Source organism: Chelonia mydas, chromosome 2 (assembly GCF_015237465.2).
Source record: "Chelonia mydas isolate rCheMyd1 chromosome 2, rCheMyd1.pri.v2, whole genome shotgun sequence".
Lineage (NCBI taxonomy): Eukaryota > Metazoa > Chordata > Testudines > Cheloniidae > Chelonia > Chelonia mydas.
The window spans coordinates 240,974,854-240,991,827 of record NC_057850.1 but is presented as its reverse complement, the minus strand read 5'-3'; the positions used below and the strand labels follow the sequence as shown (position 1 = coordinate 240,991,827).

The window sequence follows — 16,974 nt, the reverse complement described above, 5'->3', positions numbered from 1 at the left end:
TCCATAAGACTGCTGTATGGCACAAAATTCCACTCCATGATCAAAACTGTGTTACAGGTGTTACTTTAATTAGTTTGACAGGTCTAATAGTACTTCATCTAGGCAAAAGAAACTCTTCTACTGAGCTTTTGCTTTTTACAAAGACCAAATCACGAAAAACACGTCAATCCTTCTGATGCTTAATCCCTGCTTGCATACGCTGGCAACCCTAGGCATGGTGTGATAAAAGTTGAAGGCCCTCTTCCTGCAACCTTCACTGATCCAAATCTCTCACTCCTTTGACTAATCCCAATGAAGTCTTTAATAACTATAATCCATGGGACAAGATCATGGGACAAGACCATGGGACATGCCAGTAGAGTTCACTCATGTGTAAGGACTGCAAGACTGATTGCCGTGGGGGAAAAAAAAGGGCAAACAAGTGAGTACACAGCAAGAGTTTTCCTATCAAACAGTGATAGACTTACCTCATCTAGGAGGCGTTCCTTCTCAACTTCAGTTAGATCTATCATTAGACTAGAAGAACAAAAACACTTTAGAGGGGAATCACAAAGCCTAGCATAGGACTTGAAAAACCCATTTATCCTGGCAAGTATAATTTTGCAGCAGCATAGGCTCCGATTCTGTAGGTGTTCTAGAACTGGAGCACCCATGGGAAAAAATAGTGGGTTCTCAGCACCCACCAGCCACCTGCCGATCAGCTGTTCGGCAGTGTGTGGGAGGCACTTGGGGGAAGGGGAGGAGTGGGGGCAGGAAGAGGTAGAGTGAGGTGGGGCCTTGGGGGAAGCGGCGCAATGGAGGTGGGGGTGGGTCTTGGAGCAGAGCAGGTGTGGAGCACCCACCAAGAAAAATGAAAGTCAGCACCCGTGTGCAGCAGGTTCCTTCTCAAGAGAGGAGCTGGGAGAAAAGTAGCAGAATGGCCAAGCACTACTACTCCTTTAACATGGCAAAGGGAAGTCAGGGAGAGCAAGTGGCTGAAACAAGATCAGAGGGGATGACAAGGGAACAGCATCACTGAGCTGCTGCTCTTTTTACAATATGGCATGGGGAAAGTGAGCAGAGAAGCCTTTGAGCTGCTGCTTCTTTAAAAGTGCTAGGGGAAAGCAAGGAGTGTTGGCCCAGTTGTAGAGAGGGAACTAGAGGCAGGGAGGGTAGGGCAAGGAATTCATGTACATTGAAGAGACCAGCAGAGGCAGCACAGAAGCCTTGTAAGAGGTAAGATGGCAGAATTATTTGAAGGAGGAGGGATGGAATCGATTGTGGGACAAAAATGTTTTTTTCGTGGGAGGTGCAGTGGATAAGCATTTTGTTGGGGAAGATGTGGCAGTTCAGGTATTTTTCACACAGTCTATCAGGGTTAGTTCTTGGACAACTAAAGTGTCAAGGTTTCTTTTCAAACTCTGCTTACAACGAAAAAAAGTTCAGTTATTCGGTTATTTGAAGCTATCTTTACTTTGTCTGCAAGGAAATAATTATACATTTATACACACACACACACACATACATCCACCCACCCACAGGTTTGACTTTGCAATGATATCTATTTCCATCAAGCATTTAATTTTTTCAGTCCAGAGTTAGACATTTTTAGAAAGAATATCCTGAAAACATGATTTTGGCAATCAATTGATCTTTAAATATTCATGGTAAATAGGCCCAATGGCCTGTGATGGGATGTTAGATGGGGTGGGATCTGAGTTACTACAGAAAATTCTTTCCTGGGTATCTGGCTGGTGAATCCTGCCCACATGCTCAGGGTTTAGCTGATCACCATATTTGGGGTCGGGAAGAAATTTTCCTCCAGGGCAGATTGGAAGACGCCCTGGAGGTTTTTCGCCTTCTTCTGTAGCATGGGGCACGGGTCAGTTGCTGGAGGATTCTCTGCTCCTTGAAGCCTTTAAACCACGATTTGAGGACTTGAATAGCTCAGACATAGGTGAGAGGTTTTTCGCAGGAGTGGGTGGGTGAGATTCTGTGGTCTGCGCTGTGCAGGAGGTCAGACTAGATGATCATAATGGTCCCTTCTGACCTTAATATCTATGAATCTATGAATAAACTTGTACAAAATGTTAGATTGCTTAAGAATTAATTCACTTCTTTTAAAGTGTTTTCATATGCAAATAGAGGTCAATTTTATCTATAGAATGGTACTCAATAGTCACATATATGTTTAGGATTCCAGAATACATATCCAGGAGATTAGGGAATTCTTATATTTGCTTATTTACAATTTTTTAAAAAGATACGTTATTTTTTAATTTTATTTTACAGCAAACCTCAATATATGCAAGAAATTCCAACTGAGTACTTCAGAACATTTCATTTCTTTGGCCGTATTTAACAATAGATATTCCTGTTGTATTTACCTTCCCAGAAAGTCATCTTTGTCTGGATCTTCATCAAAGAGCTCAATCTCCAGCTCCTGTCCAGGATTTTCATACACTAAGGCCTAGGAGTATAGTAGTTATTAGCAGATAGATGGATGAGATTACCTAGTCATTATTACTATAGCAAAACAATAGTGAAACATTATGAACCACTGTGCATTTGTCACCACACAAAGCAATAATAATATATAAATAATAAATATTTAATCTGAATTTGGGGACCAAGTCAACTATTTTAAAGTGATTTTAGCATCCAAATGCTGAAAACTAGATGCATAATAATGTATCAGTAGCATTATCTAGAGTTAACAGACTAGGATGAAGTTTTAGACTTAACACAGCACTTCCTGGCTTTAGAAAGACTCATTTATTTTAATTAACTGTATATCCATGTTCCTGTAGGTGGAAATATGTATGCTACTGTACTGTGATTTGATTTAATATTCTATTTTTCTGTTAAATGTGATAAAAAATCTCTTGATTTATGTGTGATGGCAAAATTTAATGACAGATCTTCCCTGAAAAGAATGGGATGGATCTAGCCCACTCTGACATTCATACTACACATGTTAATGTTTTGATAGCATGTCTAGAATTTATCTTCAGAAATACTGGGATTAATCCCAGACTAAAGAAAGCTACACCTTAAATCAATAGATCTTTATGTATCAGTAACTGGGATTTTAGCAGGAGACACATTCAGAAGTTTATCTGCGAAATCTCCCTAATATTTTCCACTGACCAGAACAAAGTGACTCATATTGGAAAACTATTTTAAACTGTGCAACGCAAACTCTGGCAGATTGTACCTCATACACTTCATTCCACTTTGGATTGAGATTTTCTTTGATGACCTTGCTTTGGAAGATTTGGTTGCCAACACGAATGATTCCATAAGGGTCTGACTTTCCCTTGACCATTCCCTTTAGGTAAGTATCTTTCCCTTCCAGATCCTGAGCTTCAATAAAGTGTATCCTTAGAACACCCTGAGAAAATGAAGAAGTGTTTACTTAGTGATCTAGAAATATATGTCATTAATATTCTCAAAAGCAGTTTCTGTAAATCCTTTAAAAACATTCCATCACTATTTTGAGACTATATTTGTATTTAATGTTGAGTACTACTAGTTTGTATTTCCAAACATTTTTATAGTAATAACTTTAATCTATAGTATCTGACTTTCTTCAGTTGAGGTCTTCAGAGACAAGGTAATTAAAATGCTAATGGCACTTTTTGTAAACACAGGTGTCACAGAGTTACTGGCTCCTTTAAGGGGCAGAGGTGACCAAATCTATCTGTGATGGGCCTTTTTAAGGAGAACCCTCAGAAGGGAGGGAGGGGGCTGGAGGCGGAGTGGCTGTTCAATTAATTAAAACTGTGCTAAACTTAGTGACAACCTGTTGGGGGAAATTAAGGCAGAGCGTCCCTGCAGCACCACACCTGTCCACAAATGCTATCATCTAAAATTAAATAGTTAATTTTAATTTTTTAAATAAAAATACCCATCTAGGGCTTTGGTCTAAACCACTAACCATATTCTTTGGTTAGTGGAGGAAAAGGTTCTGCCAATGCAGAAGGTAATGGATTTGGGGTCACACTTACAGCTATCATTTATAAACTACTAATAAATGGAATGTCATTATATAAACAATATGGCTGCATTCAGAGTAAGTTGTAATGTTGTATACACACACACACACGTATATGTATATTTTGAAAAACATCAATACTATACTCAATTGATATATTAATACCAATTTACTTTATACTACAAAAAGTGCTTACCTTTGGTATAGGGAACCGCAATTGGGCAATCTGTACTTCACTCACAAGAGGAACTGTGATTCGATTTGGAAGCACCAAGTAGTTGGATATTATATCCAATATTATGGTATCCGATAAACCACTGTTGGATAAAAAATATCAATTAATTAACAAGATAAAAGATCTTAAGGACATGTTCATGAGACGTTAACGTACTGTAGTTGCTTGAGCATGACACCTTGCAATCTTCTCCATAATAGAAGTCCTTAGCAGATCTAGAATTATCCTTAAAGTACTAACATACTACAGGACAATCAACAAAAATGCTGTAGTAAGACTACTTTAAGCCAGTAGGTTCTGAGTCATTACTGAAGTTTTCACATATATGGGCAAAATCCTCAGAGAGAAGGGAGTGGGCTTTATATCTTACAGCATAGAAATAACATGTCTGCGTATTCTGTACAGAGGAGATAAGGACAGAGAGGTGTGGTTTTTCCTCTTTATTGCATGGCACTGTACAGAAACTTTGTAACAATCAACATTTTGCCCTTTACATTGTTCACCAATTAAGCTGCATGTGTACATGCCAATTTTTTTTGGCTACAGGGCACATTTGCTTCTGTGGAAATTGTATAGATTTTTTTCCCTCTAATTTATTTGGATTTTAAGTAGGGCTTCATGTCTGTCACGGAGGTTGTAGAAGTCATGGATTCCATGACTTTCCACGACCTCCGTGACTTCTGCAGGGGCCAGTATGGCTGATCCCAGGGCTACCCAAGCAGCTGACTCTGGGACCAGCTACTCAGGTGAACCCTGGGGACAGCCACACCAGCTGCAGCTCCAGTGGCCCCCGGCAGCGGTCCTGGGACAGCCGGCACAGCCGCGGTCCGTGGCTCCCGGCTGCAGACCCTGGGGGGCAGCCGGCGGAAGCAGCTGCGATCAGCAGCCCTGGCAGCTGTGGTCCATTGGCCCCGGCAGCGGCCCCCAGGCAACTGGTCAGACCAGCAGTGGATCAGTTACTGGTACTGCTGGCCCTGGGCCCCCCCCCCCGATTTAATCACAGGTATTTTTAATATAAGTCATGGACAGGTCTTAGCCGTGAATTTTTGTTTATTGCCTGTGACCTGTCCATGACTTACCCGTTACTAAATTGTAGCCTTAATTTTAAGCCACCCAGCATTTTCACCCCAAATGGCCACCAGGTGGAAGCAGCAGATGTAAAATAATGGAAAGGCCTAGAATTCTTTTGCTGTACCTTCTGCTTTTCCCTCAACAAGTGTAATTAATCCAGGGGTATGGAATGGCTTCTGTATGAGGAGAGATTAATAAGACTGGGACTTTTCAGCTTGGAAAAGAGATGGCTAAGGGGAGATATGATTGAGGTCCATAAAATCATGACTGCTATAGAGAAAGTAGATAAGGAAGTGTTGTTTACTACTCCTCATAACACAAGAACTAAGGGTCACCAAATGAAATTAATAAGCAGCAGGTTTAAAACAAATAAAAGGAAGTATTTCTTCACACAATGCACAGACAACCTGTGGAACTCCTTGCCAGAGGATGTTGTAAAGGCCAAGACCATAACAGGGTTCAAAAAAGAACTAGATAAATTCATGGAGGATAAGTCCATCAATGGTGTCCCTAGCCTCTGTTTGCCAGAAGCTGGGAATGAGTGACTGGGGATGGATCACTTGATGATTACCTGTTCTGTTCATTCCCTCTGGGGCACCTGGCACTGGCCACTGTCGGAAGACAGGATACTGAGCTAGACGGACCTTTGGTCTGACCCAGTAGGGCCTCTCACCATCATCATTCAGAAAAAAAGGCTACTGAATAAAGTATAAGGTCTGTTACCTCCATTATATATTGATGAAGCAGATGTTCACTGTTATGCGTTTTAGTTTTTAAATGTAATTATTTTAATCATTCAACTCTGCTTTGGAAAGCTAGGCTGTGTTGTACTGTTACAAAACAAGCTATCTTTTTGCATGCATTCAAAGAAATTAGGAGGGTTAAATTAAAAACAAAATGCACAAAGAAAAATGTGTGCTGTGAGAGTGAAGTATATAGCCTGCAGCGAACAGAGAATTAGTGTCACACTATGAAGAGGAGGACACTAAAATCATACTCGTTAGGAATCATTAACAAAATCTTATTTCTCCTGAGCAACGCCAATGAGAAAAATATTAAGATAGGGTCTAAACTGAGCTCTGAAACATTTCTAGAGAAACAACAATGTCTGGTTGTACTGTCTACACTTGTAAAAATTGGACATGTATTTCACTACTGGTACAGTGTGAGTGGTAGCAGCACCGTAGGGAGGTTTAGGAGTTAGTAACCACAGTTAGATAACATAGTGAAACATACCTGAGCCCTCTCTAAATAACAGCTTCAATTATTGCTACAGCTGGTTCAGCTGTGCCAGTGGTGAACTGCGGATTTGATTTTGCCAGTGAAGCCACACATTTTAAAGCTGCTATTTTGAAATTTCAGTGTAGACAGGACTTAGGATAATAAATAGCAGCAAATGTTCTGGACTACTCACAACAGGACATACAACATGGACAATTTGTTTAAGCTCTTTTCTGCACTCAGGTGTAACCCTGATTCAGCAATTGGTATAGGGGAACAAGTGCTGACTGCTAAGTGTCGACAAGGGCAAGCCAGCGTTTGCACTGATTGAACTAACTAATAGGTGAATTCTTGGTTCCCCCCTTGTCAGCACAAGAAGAGTACAGCCCAGACCCCACCAATTGCTGAACTGGGGCTACTCTCAAGTGTTGACAAAGCCCTAATCACAAGATATATTTTGTGCCCCAATTTGGGTCTCTACTAAAATATGCACCTTGCTGTAATAAAACAGCACTCACCTACTGCTCTCTGGATGCACACATACTACAGTGGTCACCTTGGTCACCACTATCTTACATTATCCTTGCCATCCTTCACTAGCACAAAACACACCTACTCCTACACATATATCCCTCAGAACTGCACAGAGTTTTGACGACACATTCAAATCCAAATGCAAGTTGCACTGTCAGAAAGTTTTATTTTATCAGAAGAGAGAAAACAGTACCTAGGTGTAACACCAATGACACTTGTTGGTGGGTGGGATAGAACCTGGGATCTCTGGAGCTAAATGCATGAGCTTCTACTGCATGAGCTAAAACCCACGTGCCTCTTAGCTACAGCTGTTTAATCTCTAAGCAGTCTCAGTGTCACTAGATGGGACACAGCAACACACCTGAGAGGTGTGTGGGTTAGATAGGCACTACAGTTCCTGGATATTTAAACTCCTTTTCATATTATTGTCTTTGCTTTGATTTTTTTTGTTTGTTTTTTGTTTAAAAAACTGACTAAACCAGTTTTGAGTTAGCTGAAAGTTTAAAATCTTTTTAGGCAGTAAACCAACATTTTTAACACATGAATAAACACTTATTTAAAGAAACACGTAGGATGGAAATGTTGCATCGAAGCATATTAAAGTCTCATTTTGGGGAGAGTATTTGCTGGTATGTGATAAATCTCTGAAAACAGAGGCTGATAACAGAATCAACATGTTACCTGTAGTTTGACCACTGGGTAACTAAAATAGGCATTGAACATGAATGCTACAAATTTGCTTTGAAAGCCTCCTCCTCCTGACTCCCATGCATCTCTGAACAAGCATGTTAGCTGAGGGAAACGTGCAACTGCCAGAAGGCACAATTTCCATCCCACCATCAACCTCAGCCTGGTCCAGTCCACACAAGAGATCCACTTCCTGGACACTACCGTGCTAATAAACGATGGTCACATAAACACCACCCTATACCGGAAACCTACTGACCGCTATTCCTACCTACATGCCTCCAGCTTTCACCCTGACCACACCACACGATCCATCGTCTACAGCCAAGCTCTGCGATACAACCGCATTTGCTCCAACCCCTCAGACAGAGACAGACACCTACAAGATCTCTATCAAGCATTCTTACAACTACAATACCCACCTGCGGAAGTGAAGAAACAGATTGATAGTGCCAGAAGAGTTCCCAGAAGTCACCCACTACAGGACAGGCCTAACAAAGAAAATAACAGAATGCCACTAGCCGTCACCTTCAGCCCCCAACTAAAACCCCTCCAACGCATTATTAAGGATCTACAACCTATCCTGAAGGATGACCCAACACTCTCACAAATCTTGGGAGACAGGCCAGTCCTTGCCTACAGACAGCCCCCCAACCTGAAGCAAATACTCACCAGCAACCACATACCACACAACAGAACCACTGACCCAGGAACCTATCCTTGCAACAAAGCCCATTGCCAACTGTGCCCACATATCTATTCAGGGGACACCATCACAGGGCCTAATAACATCAGCCACACTACCAGAGACTCATTCACCTGCACATCCACCAATGTGATATATGCCATCATGTGCCAGCAATGCCCCTCTGCCATGTACATTGGTCAAACTGGACAGTCTCTACGTAAAAGAATAAATGGACACAAATCAGATGTCAAGAATTATAACATTCATAAACCAGTCGCAGAACACTTCAATCTCTCTGGTCACGCGATTACAGACATGAAAGTCGCTATTTTACAACAAAAAAACTTCAAATCCAGACTCCAGCGAGAAACTGCTGAATTGGAATTCATTTGCAAATTGGATACAATTAACTTAGGCTTGAATAGAGACTGGGAGTGGCTTAGTCATTATGCAAGGTAGCCTATTTCCCCTGTTTTTTCCTACCCCCCACCCCCCTCAGACGTTCTTGTTAAACCCTGGATTTGTGCTGGAAATGGCCCACCTTGATTATCATACACAATGTAAGGAGAGTGGTCACTTTGGATAAGCTATTACCAGCAGGAGAGTGAGTTTGTGTGTGTGTGTGGGGGGGGGGGTGGGTTTGAGAAAACCTGGATTTGTGCTGGAAATGGCCCAACTTGATTATCATACACATTGTAAGGAGAGTGATCACTTTAGATAAGCTATTACCAGCAGGAGAGTGGGGTGGGAGGAGGTATTTTTTCATGCTTTTTGTGAGTATATAATAAGATCTTCTATACTTTCCACAGTATGCATCCGATGAAGTGAGCTGTAGCTCACGAAAGCTTATGCTCAGATAAATTGGTTAGTCTCTAAGGTGCCACAAGTACTCCTTTTCTTTTTGCAAACCTTCCCTGAAACTCCACTTCCAAGCCCTAGAAGTTGGTCACTTAATGAAACTGGTAGTGTCAAATTTTTCTCACCAAAATACTCAGCTGATAGTTTTGGGTCTTCAAAATATTTTAAACTCCCAGGAAAATGTTTTTATCTTTAGTGGGTGTATGGAATCAAATAGAGGAATCAAAATATGGCAAGTAAAAAGCCTAAAACTAGATAGTTGTGACACATTAGCCAATAATGATAGGTTTTACAGCTCAAGTGAAAACCAGCAAAATAAACATATAATGAGACAGCAACAGGGGCCTGTGGTTACAAAGCTTATTGGAATGGGTGGAGCTTTACCAGTTAACCTCAAATATTTACCATCCTGAGTTTGGGACTGCTGGACTGTGACAAAACTGGAATTACTACATTTTTTCACTCCAAGACGAGCTGCGTCTAGTAAAGCGAAAATGCTACCAAGTCTTCTTTCAAGAAAGAACTATTTTCTTCTAAATGTTATATTGCTGCAGACTATAGAGAAAATACCACTGGTTTACTAAAACATTTTCAACTTTGTACAGAAGGCTGATGTACAGTAGTTGCTACTAAGTCAGTTATTTGTTAGCAGTCAGACACCACACACCATTTATATCTGTAATTCCTCAGTTTCCTCCTACACCTCAAATCAGAAATAACTCTGGTAACTATGGCACCTGTTTGAAAACAACTGACTTCTTAATGGCAAGCACTGCTATAGGAACATAAGAATTGAAAAATTGCATCAGACCAATGATCCATTCAGCTCCCTACCAGATGCTTCAGGGTGGTGCAAGAAAACACATACTGGACAATTATGGAATATTTTGACCAAAAGTGAAGTGTTCTCCTAATCCATGTCAGTTAATGGTTCACTAGTGCCCTGAAGTATAAATGTTTATGTCACATTACAAAGTTCTTATGATCCTATCTAACATAACTGTGGGTATTCTGTACCCATGTAAACATTGAATTCTACTAAGCTCATGGCTTCAGTGAGGTCTTGTGGCAATTTTTATCATAAGATAATTATATTCTGTAAAATCTGATATTTTTTTTTATCCGTTTCAAATAAGTTTCCTTCCACTTTCAAATAATACAAGTTTCCCCTGAAATTCAAGAAACTCTCAAGTAATGCACCCCTTACGTATTGCAGGAGAGGAACATCAAAGTTAGTCCTAATCCCTGCTAGCATGTGACAAAAAATGTTGGGGCAATTTAGGGACAAAAAGCTAAAGTTATTACTTAAGACAAACACTTCAAATATTGTCTCAAAATAAAATTGTTTTCTCTTCATTTAAACAAAAACGCTAAACAGCTGCTATAACTGCCAGAGCCAAAAGCACGAATTAGATGATCAATGGGAGACTTTATGTCCTTCCTTGCAAGCAGCAACATCTTATTTACCACTGGTTACAACAGCTAAAATAGATCTGTTTTGAACGTCCATCTTCCCAAATCAAGGAAAATAAATGCCAATACAGCACTAAAGTGTTACCAGTGAAAGTAAACACGAGTCAAATCAGTTTTAGTTTCCACAGCAACTACACCTCACCCACGCTGCACACATTATGTAGATGAGTGGCCAAATTGAGGGTGCTATGGTAACTGTTACTGAGTTTTTGACTTTGGCAAACTTACACAGCTTTATTTACATTTACATCCAAGCAAACAATATATATCTAGAGAGAGATAAGAATCTCTAAAGTCTAGTGGGCCTAAATGTTGCTGATATCTTAAATCAGCTTTATTAGCTGACAACAGCAAAAGATTACTCAAAGGCTATATTCTAGAAGTATATAATTTTCTCTTTCACCAAGAGGACTTCTTTCCTCAAAGAGAGGTTTCAGAGTAGCAGCCGTGTTAGTCTGTATTCGCAAAAAGAAAAGGAGTACTTGTGGCACTAAGGAGTACTTAGAGACTAACAAATTTATTTGAGCATAAGCTTTCGTGAGCTACAGCTCACTTCATCGTAGCTCACGAAAGCTTATGCTCAAATAAATTTGTTAGTCTCCAAGATGCCACAAGTACTCCTTTTCTTTTTCCTCAAAGAGTCAATCTTAAGTGGGCTATACACAAAAGCAGTTAGGCAACCATTATCCTAATTTATTAATACAATTCTAATTTCAATTTATTCAGTTGGGATTTCACACAACAACTTCAAATATCTTTAAGTGACGTTTTAGTCATACATTTTGAGTAATAAAGGATTTTCATCTCATTCCTTCATCCAAGGTTACCAAAACGATTCTGGAATCAAGTAACACTTGAGAGTTTAAGCATCTTATTTTCAGGTATCAAACTGAAGTTTGATAATTTTGGCTTTTGTGATTGGCCTGCCAGTCTTCTAATTTGATCCCAAATGTCTGAGTCAAACTCATTCTTCTCATTAGTCTTTGCTCCAATATTACAACAGTTTAAAGCCCTGACTAAACATGGATAACTTTAATGTGAAGGAATTCATGGTATTATCCTAGTTAGTATCAAAGCCTTTATATCACAGCATTTTTCCCCCTCTACCAATTCTTTATTTCATGAAGAATTTTTATCCTTTAATATCACAAACAGTCATGAAACCCAGGTCAACGTGTTTCTTCTGTTTTCAAATATAAAGCAATATTCCATCATCTCTTCATTTGGTCACCACTTAATACAGTGCAGGGTCCCAAGAAAGTTTTGAAAGGAAGGAAATTGAACACTTCAAATTGAGGAAAAAATAATCATGAACACCTTTGAAACTAACTGCTATGAGAATACCCTTTCGCCCCATATTACTGAATTTTAAACAGGCAGACCATAATCATGGATTATTTTAAACCTCAGTAACTGAAATTCATATAAATACTTTTTCTTTATTTTTTTTAAAATTCTTTCTCCCACTGAAGTGAATGGGAGGTTTCAAGCCTTTGAAGGCATATTGCTGTTTCACACATATACACACAATAGTAGTAGCGTACTAGACACGAGAGCTTATAAGGAACAGAATTTTTCATTCTGCAAAAATTTTCAATCACAATTTTTCATAGGAAGGAAAGGCAAGAAAAATTCAATTTCAGGAATACCAAAATGGATTTTTTCAGTTTGCCAGCTGCCCTGGTTCCTGCCTCCTGGATCAGCTGCCCAGCTTCCCAGCAGCATTCCATGTGGGCAGTTCGGGATCCCAGTCCTGTGAATAAAGTGACTGAAAACTGTTTTGCTGGAAAATTTTCAACCAGCTATTCTAGACACGATCCTTTCTTATACTACTATATTTGTTATCATTAAATCCTCATTGTTATATAATTTCTACACACTCTAAATGGAATATTAAGTGGCAATGGGCCATAAGACATTTAACCTACATATTTAGCTGGTTTCAGATCTAACCAGGATATTTTAGATTTTCTAACTTTCTGCCCCTTCCACACACACTCTTTTTTTGAAGAGATGGACAAGGAGGCAAAACAGACATGATGACTTTTATTATGCTTACTTCAGTCCTGGAACATCCAGAAGATTGGTCAGTCCTGTCCAATTAATTTCCAGAAGCTGTAAACAGGAGAAAAAAAATAAAAAGTTGTTCCCAATGCTGAAGAAACAAAGCTGACAATCCAGCATTTTGATGGGTGGAAAGCTGATGGCTAGCTTCCAGGAAGCTATTGTTTTTAAACTAAAAAACACACCGATCCTATCATTAATCTCTAAATATCAACTGTACACATACAGTATCAGGAGGGTTCTAGACGTGCCAAACCAACAACATATTACTATAACCCAGGGTGCCCAACCTGCAGCCCACCAGAGCATTCCATAAGGCCCATGGCCTGCTTCAACACACTATAACAGCCAATTCATTAGCGTTTTGTCGTCATGTTTACATCCTTTTAGTGTACGCTTGTGTAAATAGACAACATTATACATATGTTGTTTCTGTCTAAATACATACAAAACAAGCTGAACTTAAAATAAAAATCAATGCAGGTGACTTGAAATCTTACTAAAGTATGTAGAATCTGTTTGGCCCACATAAGGTTGTGCTTAGATTTCTGTGGCCCTCCTGTGAAATAAGGTTGGTCCTATAATCAGTGGTTTTCTCCTTTGGTCAAATATTCATACATTCACTCTGCACATACTTCTTAACAAAGTGACTAATGAAAGACACAACAGTATTGTGTCTACAAATAAAACAAGTTTCCTCAGTGGACTCAATATCAACTATAACCTATTACTAGAGTGAGGCGTCATTTTTTATTTACCTCTAGATAATAAAAACCTACCCTTTATATTTTTACTTTACAGTAGAACCTTAGAGTTACGAATAACTGAACAACTCGGGAAGGGAGTTGTTCGTAACTCTGAACAAAACGTTATGGTTGTTCATTCAAAAGTTTACAACTGAACACTGACTTAATACAGCTTTGAAACTTTACTATGCAGAAGAAAAATGCTGCTTTCCCTTTTTTTTTTAGTAGTTTAAGTTTAACACAGTACTGTACTGTCTTTGCTTCCCCCCACCTCCTCTCTGCTGCTGCCTGATTGTGTATTTCTGGTTCCAAATGAGGTGTGTGGTCGACTGATCAGTTCTTAACTCTGGTCTTCGTAACTCTGAGATTCTACTGTAATCCACTGGACATTACGAAAAAATCACTCATAAACCTGAGGTTCTTGAAAACTATGTTCAGAAAGTGAATTCCACATCTCTTCAGGCTTTCTGCTCTATTTGTTAGTATCTCTCCTTCTCAGTTGGCTAGTGACATACTTGAACAATGTTTGTAAATGCACCACCTCAATTTACAAGGTGAACCTCTGTGATGGAGTTTGCAGATTGCATACTAAACCTGAGCACAGCATAGAACAGTACTGGGCTAGGGAGGAGGGAGGGATAATTAAAAGGACCCTGGTGCTCTAAATTGAGTGGGTAACAGCACCAGGAAGTGAGACTGTGAAGCTGTGAAAGGAGCCTGGAGCTGTGAAAGGACTGGCTGCAGCATTCCCAAAGCTACTTTGGACGTGATGATCCAGATTCAGTTCCCTCTTCTTTGGGAGTTGTAAACTGAGTAGACTGTCTTGTCCCACTGACAGACTAAACTGATACTCCTGAGCCCATGACAATGCCCCAGAGGAGCCACAGCCTGGTAGGAAGTGACCGGGCGGGGGAGGGGGAGAGTATAACTTGGGGTGGACCAGCAAGTGGTCCAAACACTGTAATGCCCCTATATGGCCCTAGGTTGGGAGGGACCCAGTAGAGCTTACTTCCTTACTCTGCAAAAAGAAAAGGAGGACTTGTGGCACCTTAGAGACTAACAAATTTTTTTGAGCATAAGCTTTTGTGAGCTACAGCTCACTTCATCGGATGCATTCAGTGGAAAATACAGTGGGGAGATTTATATACACAAAGAACATGAAACAATGGGTATTACCATACACACTGTGACGACAGTGATCAGGTAAGGTGAGTTATTACCAGCAGGCGAGAGGGGGGAAAAAACCTTTTGTAGTGATAATCAAGGTGGGCCATTTCCAGCATTTGACAAGAACCTCTGAGGAACAGCGGAGGTGGGGGTGGAGGAATAAACATGGGGAAATAACCAGTCGGAGAACACTTCAATCTCTTTGGTCACTCGATTACAGACCTAAAAGTGTCAATTCTTCAACAAAAAAACTTCAAAAACAGACTCCAACGAGAGACTGCTGAATTGGAATTAATTTGCAAACTGGATACAATTGACTTAGGCTTGAATAAAGACTGGGAGTGGATGGGTCATTACACAAAGTAAAACTATTTCCCCATGTTTATTCCTCCCCCCACCACCCCCGCTGTTCCTCAGACGTTCTTGTCAACTGCTGGAAATGGCCCACCTTGATTATCAATACAAACCGCTTCCCCCCCCCCCGCCCCCCACTCTCCTGCTGGTAATAGCTCACCTTTCCTGATCACTCTTGTTACAGTGTGTATGGTAACACCCATTGTTTCATGTTCTCTGTGTATATAAATCTCCCTACTGAATTTTCCACTGAATGCATCCGATGAAGTGAGCTGTAGCTCACGAAAGCTTATGCTCAAAAAAATTTGTTCGTCTCTAAGGTGCCACAAGTACTCCTTTTCTTTTTGCAGATACAGACTAACACAGCTGCTACTCTGAAACCTACCTTACTCTGCTGTACCTCTATTGCGACAGAACCCTAAGGGGAATAGAAGAAATACTCAGAAGAAATTGAGGTCTGCCACACACGAATCAGCCAGAGCCCTGTCTAGAATGCCCAGACCAGAAAGAACTGTGGAGCCACTGCCTGACCACTAGGCCAGGGACTATCAAACTGGGGGTCGTGACCCCTTAAGAGGTCACAATATTATTACATGGGGGTTGCAGCTGTCAGGCTCCACCCCAAACCCCACTTTACCTCCAGCATTTATAATAGTGTTAAATATTAAAAAAGTGTTTTTAATTTCTAAGTGGGGGGGTCACACTCAGAGGTTTGTTGTGTGAAAGGGGTCACCAGTACAAAAGTTTGAGAACCACTGCACTAGGCCAACTGGCTATCAGGCTGACCTGCTACCCCCCCATGCATGGAACTCTTTGTGGCATGCATTACCCCCATGGGAGAAGTTCTTCCCTAGATCTAGCTTGAGGATTTACATGCCTTTTTATTTTTTACTATATAAATGTAGATGTTCTTATTGTTTATTTAAATACTTAACTCCTTTTGTGAATCTTACTAGGATCCTGACCTCAATGACATTATGTGGCAGTGAGTTTAGGATTAATTGTGCCTTGTGTCAAAATATATTTTCCTTTACCAGTTTTAAAATATATTGCCTTTCAATTTCATTTAATATCCCTTTATTCTTGTATTATGAGAACAAATGATGCAGCCCATGGCTGATGCCTTGGTAGGCGGATATTTATTTAATCCATATAATTTAAAAGTTCAAATATGTAGACACACATAAGCTGAACTGTTTGATTTAGAGAAACTCCTTTTTTGGTTAGCAAAATTAAACCAATGCCTTCTCATAATACAAGAACAAGGGGCCACCAAATGAAATTAATAGGTAGCAGGTTTAAAACAAATACAAGTATTTTTTCACGCAATGCACAGTCAACCTCTGAAACTCCTTGCCAGAGGGTGTTGTGAAGGCCAATACTATAACAGGGTTCAAAAGGGAGCTAGATAGATTCATGGGAGATAGGTCCATCAATGGCTATTAGCCAGGATGGGCAGGAATGGTGTCCCTAGCCTCTGTTTGCCAGAAGCTGGGATTGGGTGACAGGGCATGGATCACTTAATGATAACCTGTCTGTTCATTCCCCTTGGGGCACCTGCCATTGGCCACTGTCAGAGGACAGGATACTTAATGGACCTTTGGTCTGACCCACTATGACCGTTCTTATGCCAGCAGCTCCCTCTGTACTCCTCTTGCAAGAAAAAGCTTCATATTGCTTTTGAATAAGTAAACAAGCTGACAGAATTGAATTTCCTGGGCTACGGTTTCCTTTTTACTTTCTAAAAAATATTATATCACTTGCATAAAAATTAGCTGAGAGTAAAAAAAAAAATCTATTCAAATGGTAATATGACTGCATAAGCAAAATGGCACAACAGCCTTTTGTTTCCTTTCTAGCTTTTGGCTGAACCACTATGCTGTTTCTTTACCTGCAAATA

At 40.1% G+C, this 16,974-nt stretch overlaps 1 protein-coding gene across 5 annotated transcripts in view; it reads right to left on the bottom strand.

Annotated features, from left to right (window-relative positions):
* Positions 1–16,974, bottom strand: part of ESYT2 (extended synaptotagmin 2) — a 144,754-nt gene that overhangs the window by 35,255 nt on the left and 92,525 nt on the right. For all 5 annotated transcript variants that reach the window (XM_043541545.1, XM_027830924.3, XM_043541546.1 and 2 more), the window contains 5 exons: positions 12,803–12,858; positions 4,173–4,293; positions 3,197–3,373; positions 2,367–2,449; positions 468–516 (listed from right to left, as the gene is read on the bottom strand). In XM_043541545.1, the coding sequence (XP_043397480.1) occupies positions 468–516; positions 2,367–2,449; positions 3,197–3,373; positions 4,173–4,293; positions 12,803–12,858 (486 nt within the window). The remainder of the gene's footprint in view (positions 1–467; positions 517–2,366; positions 2,450–3,196; positions 3,374–4,172; positions 4,294–12,802; positions 12,859–16,974) is intronic.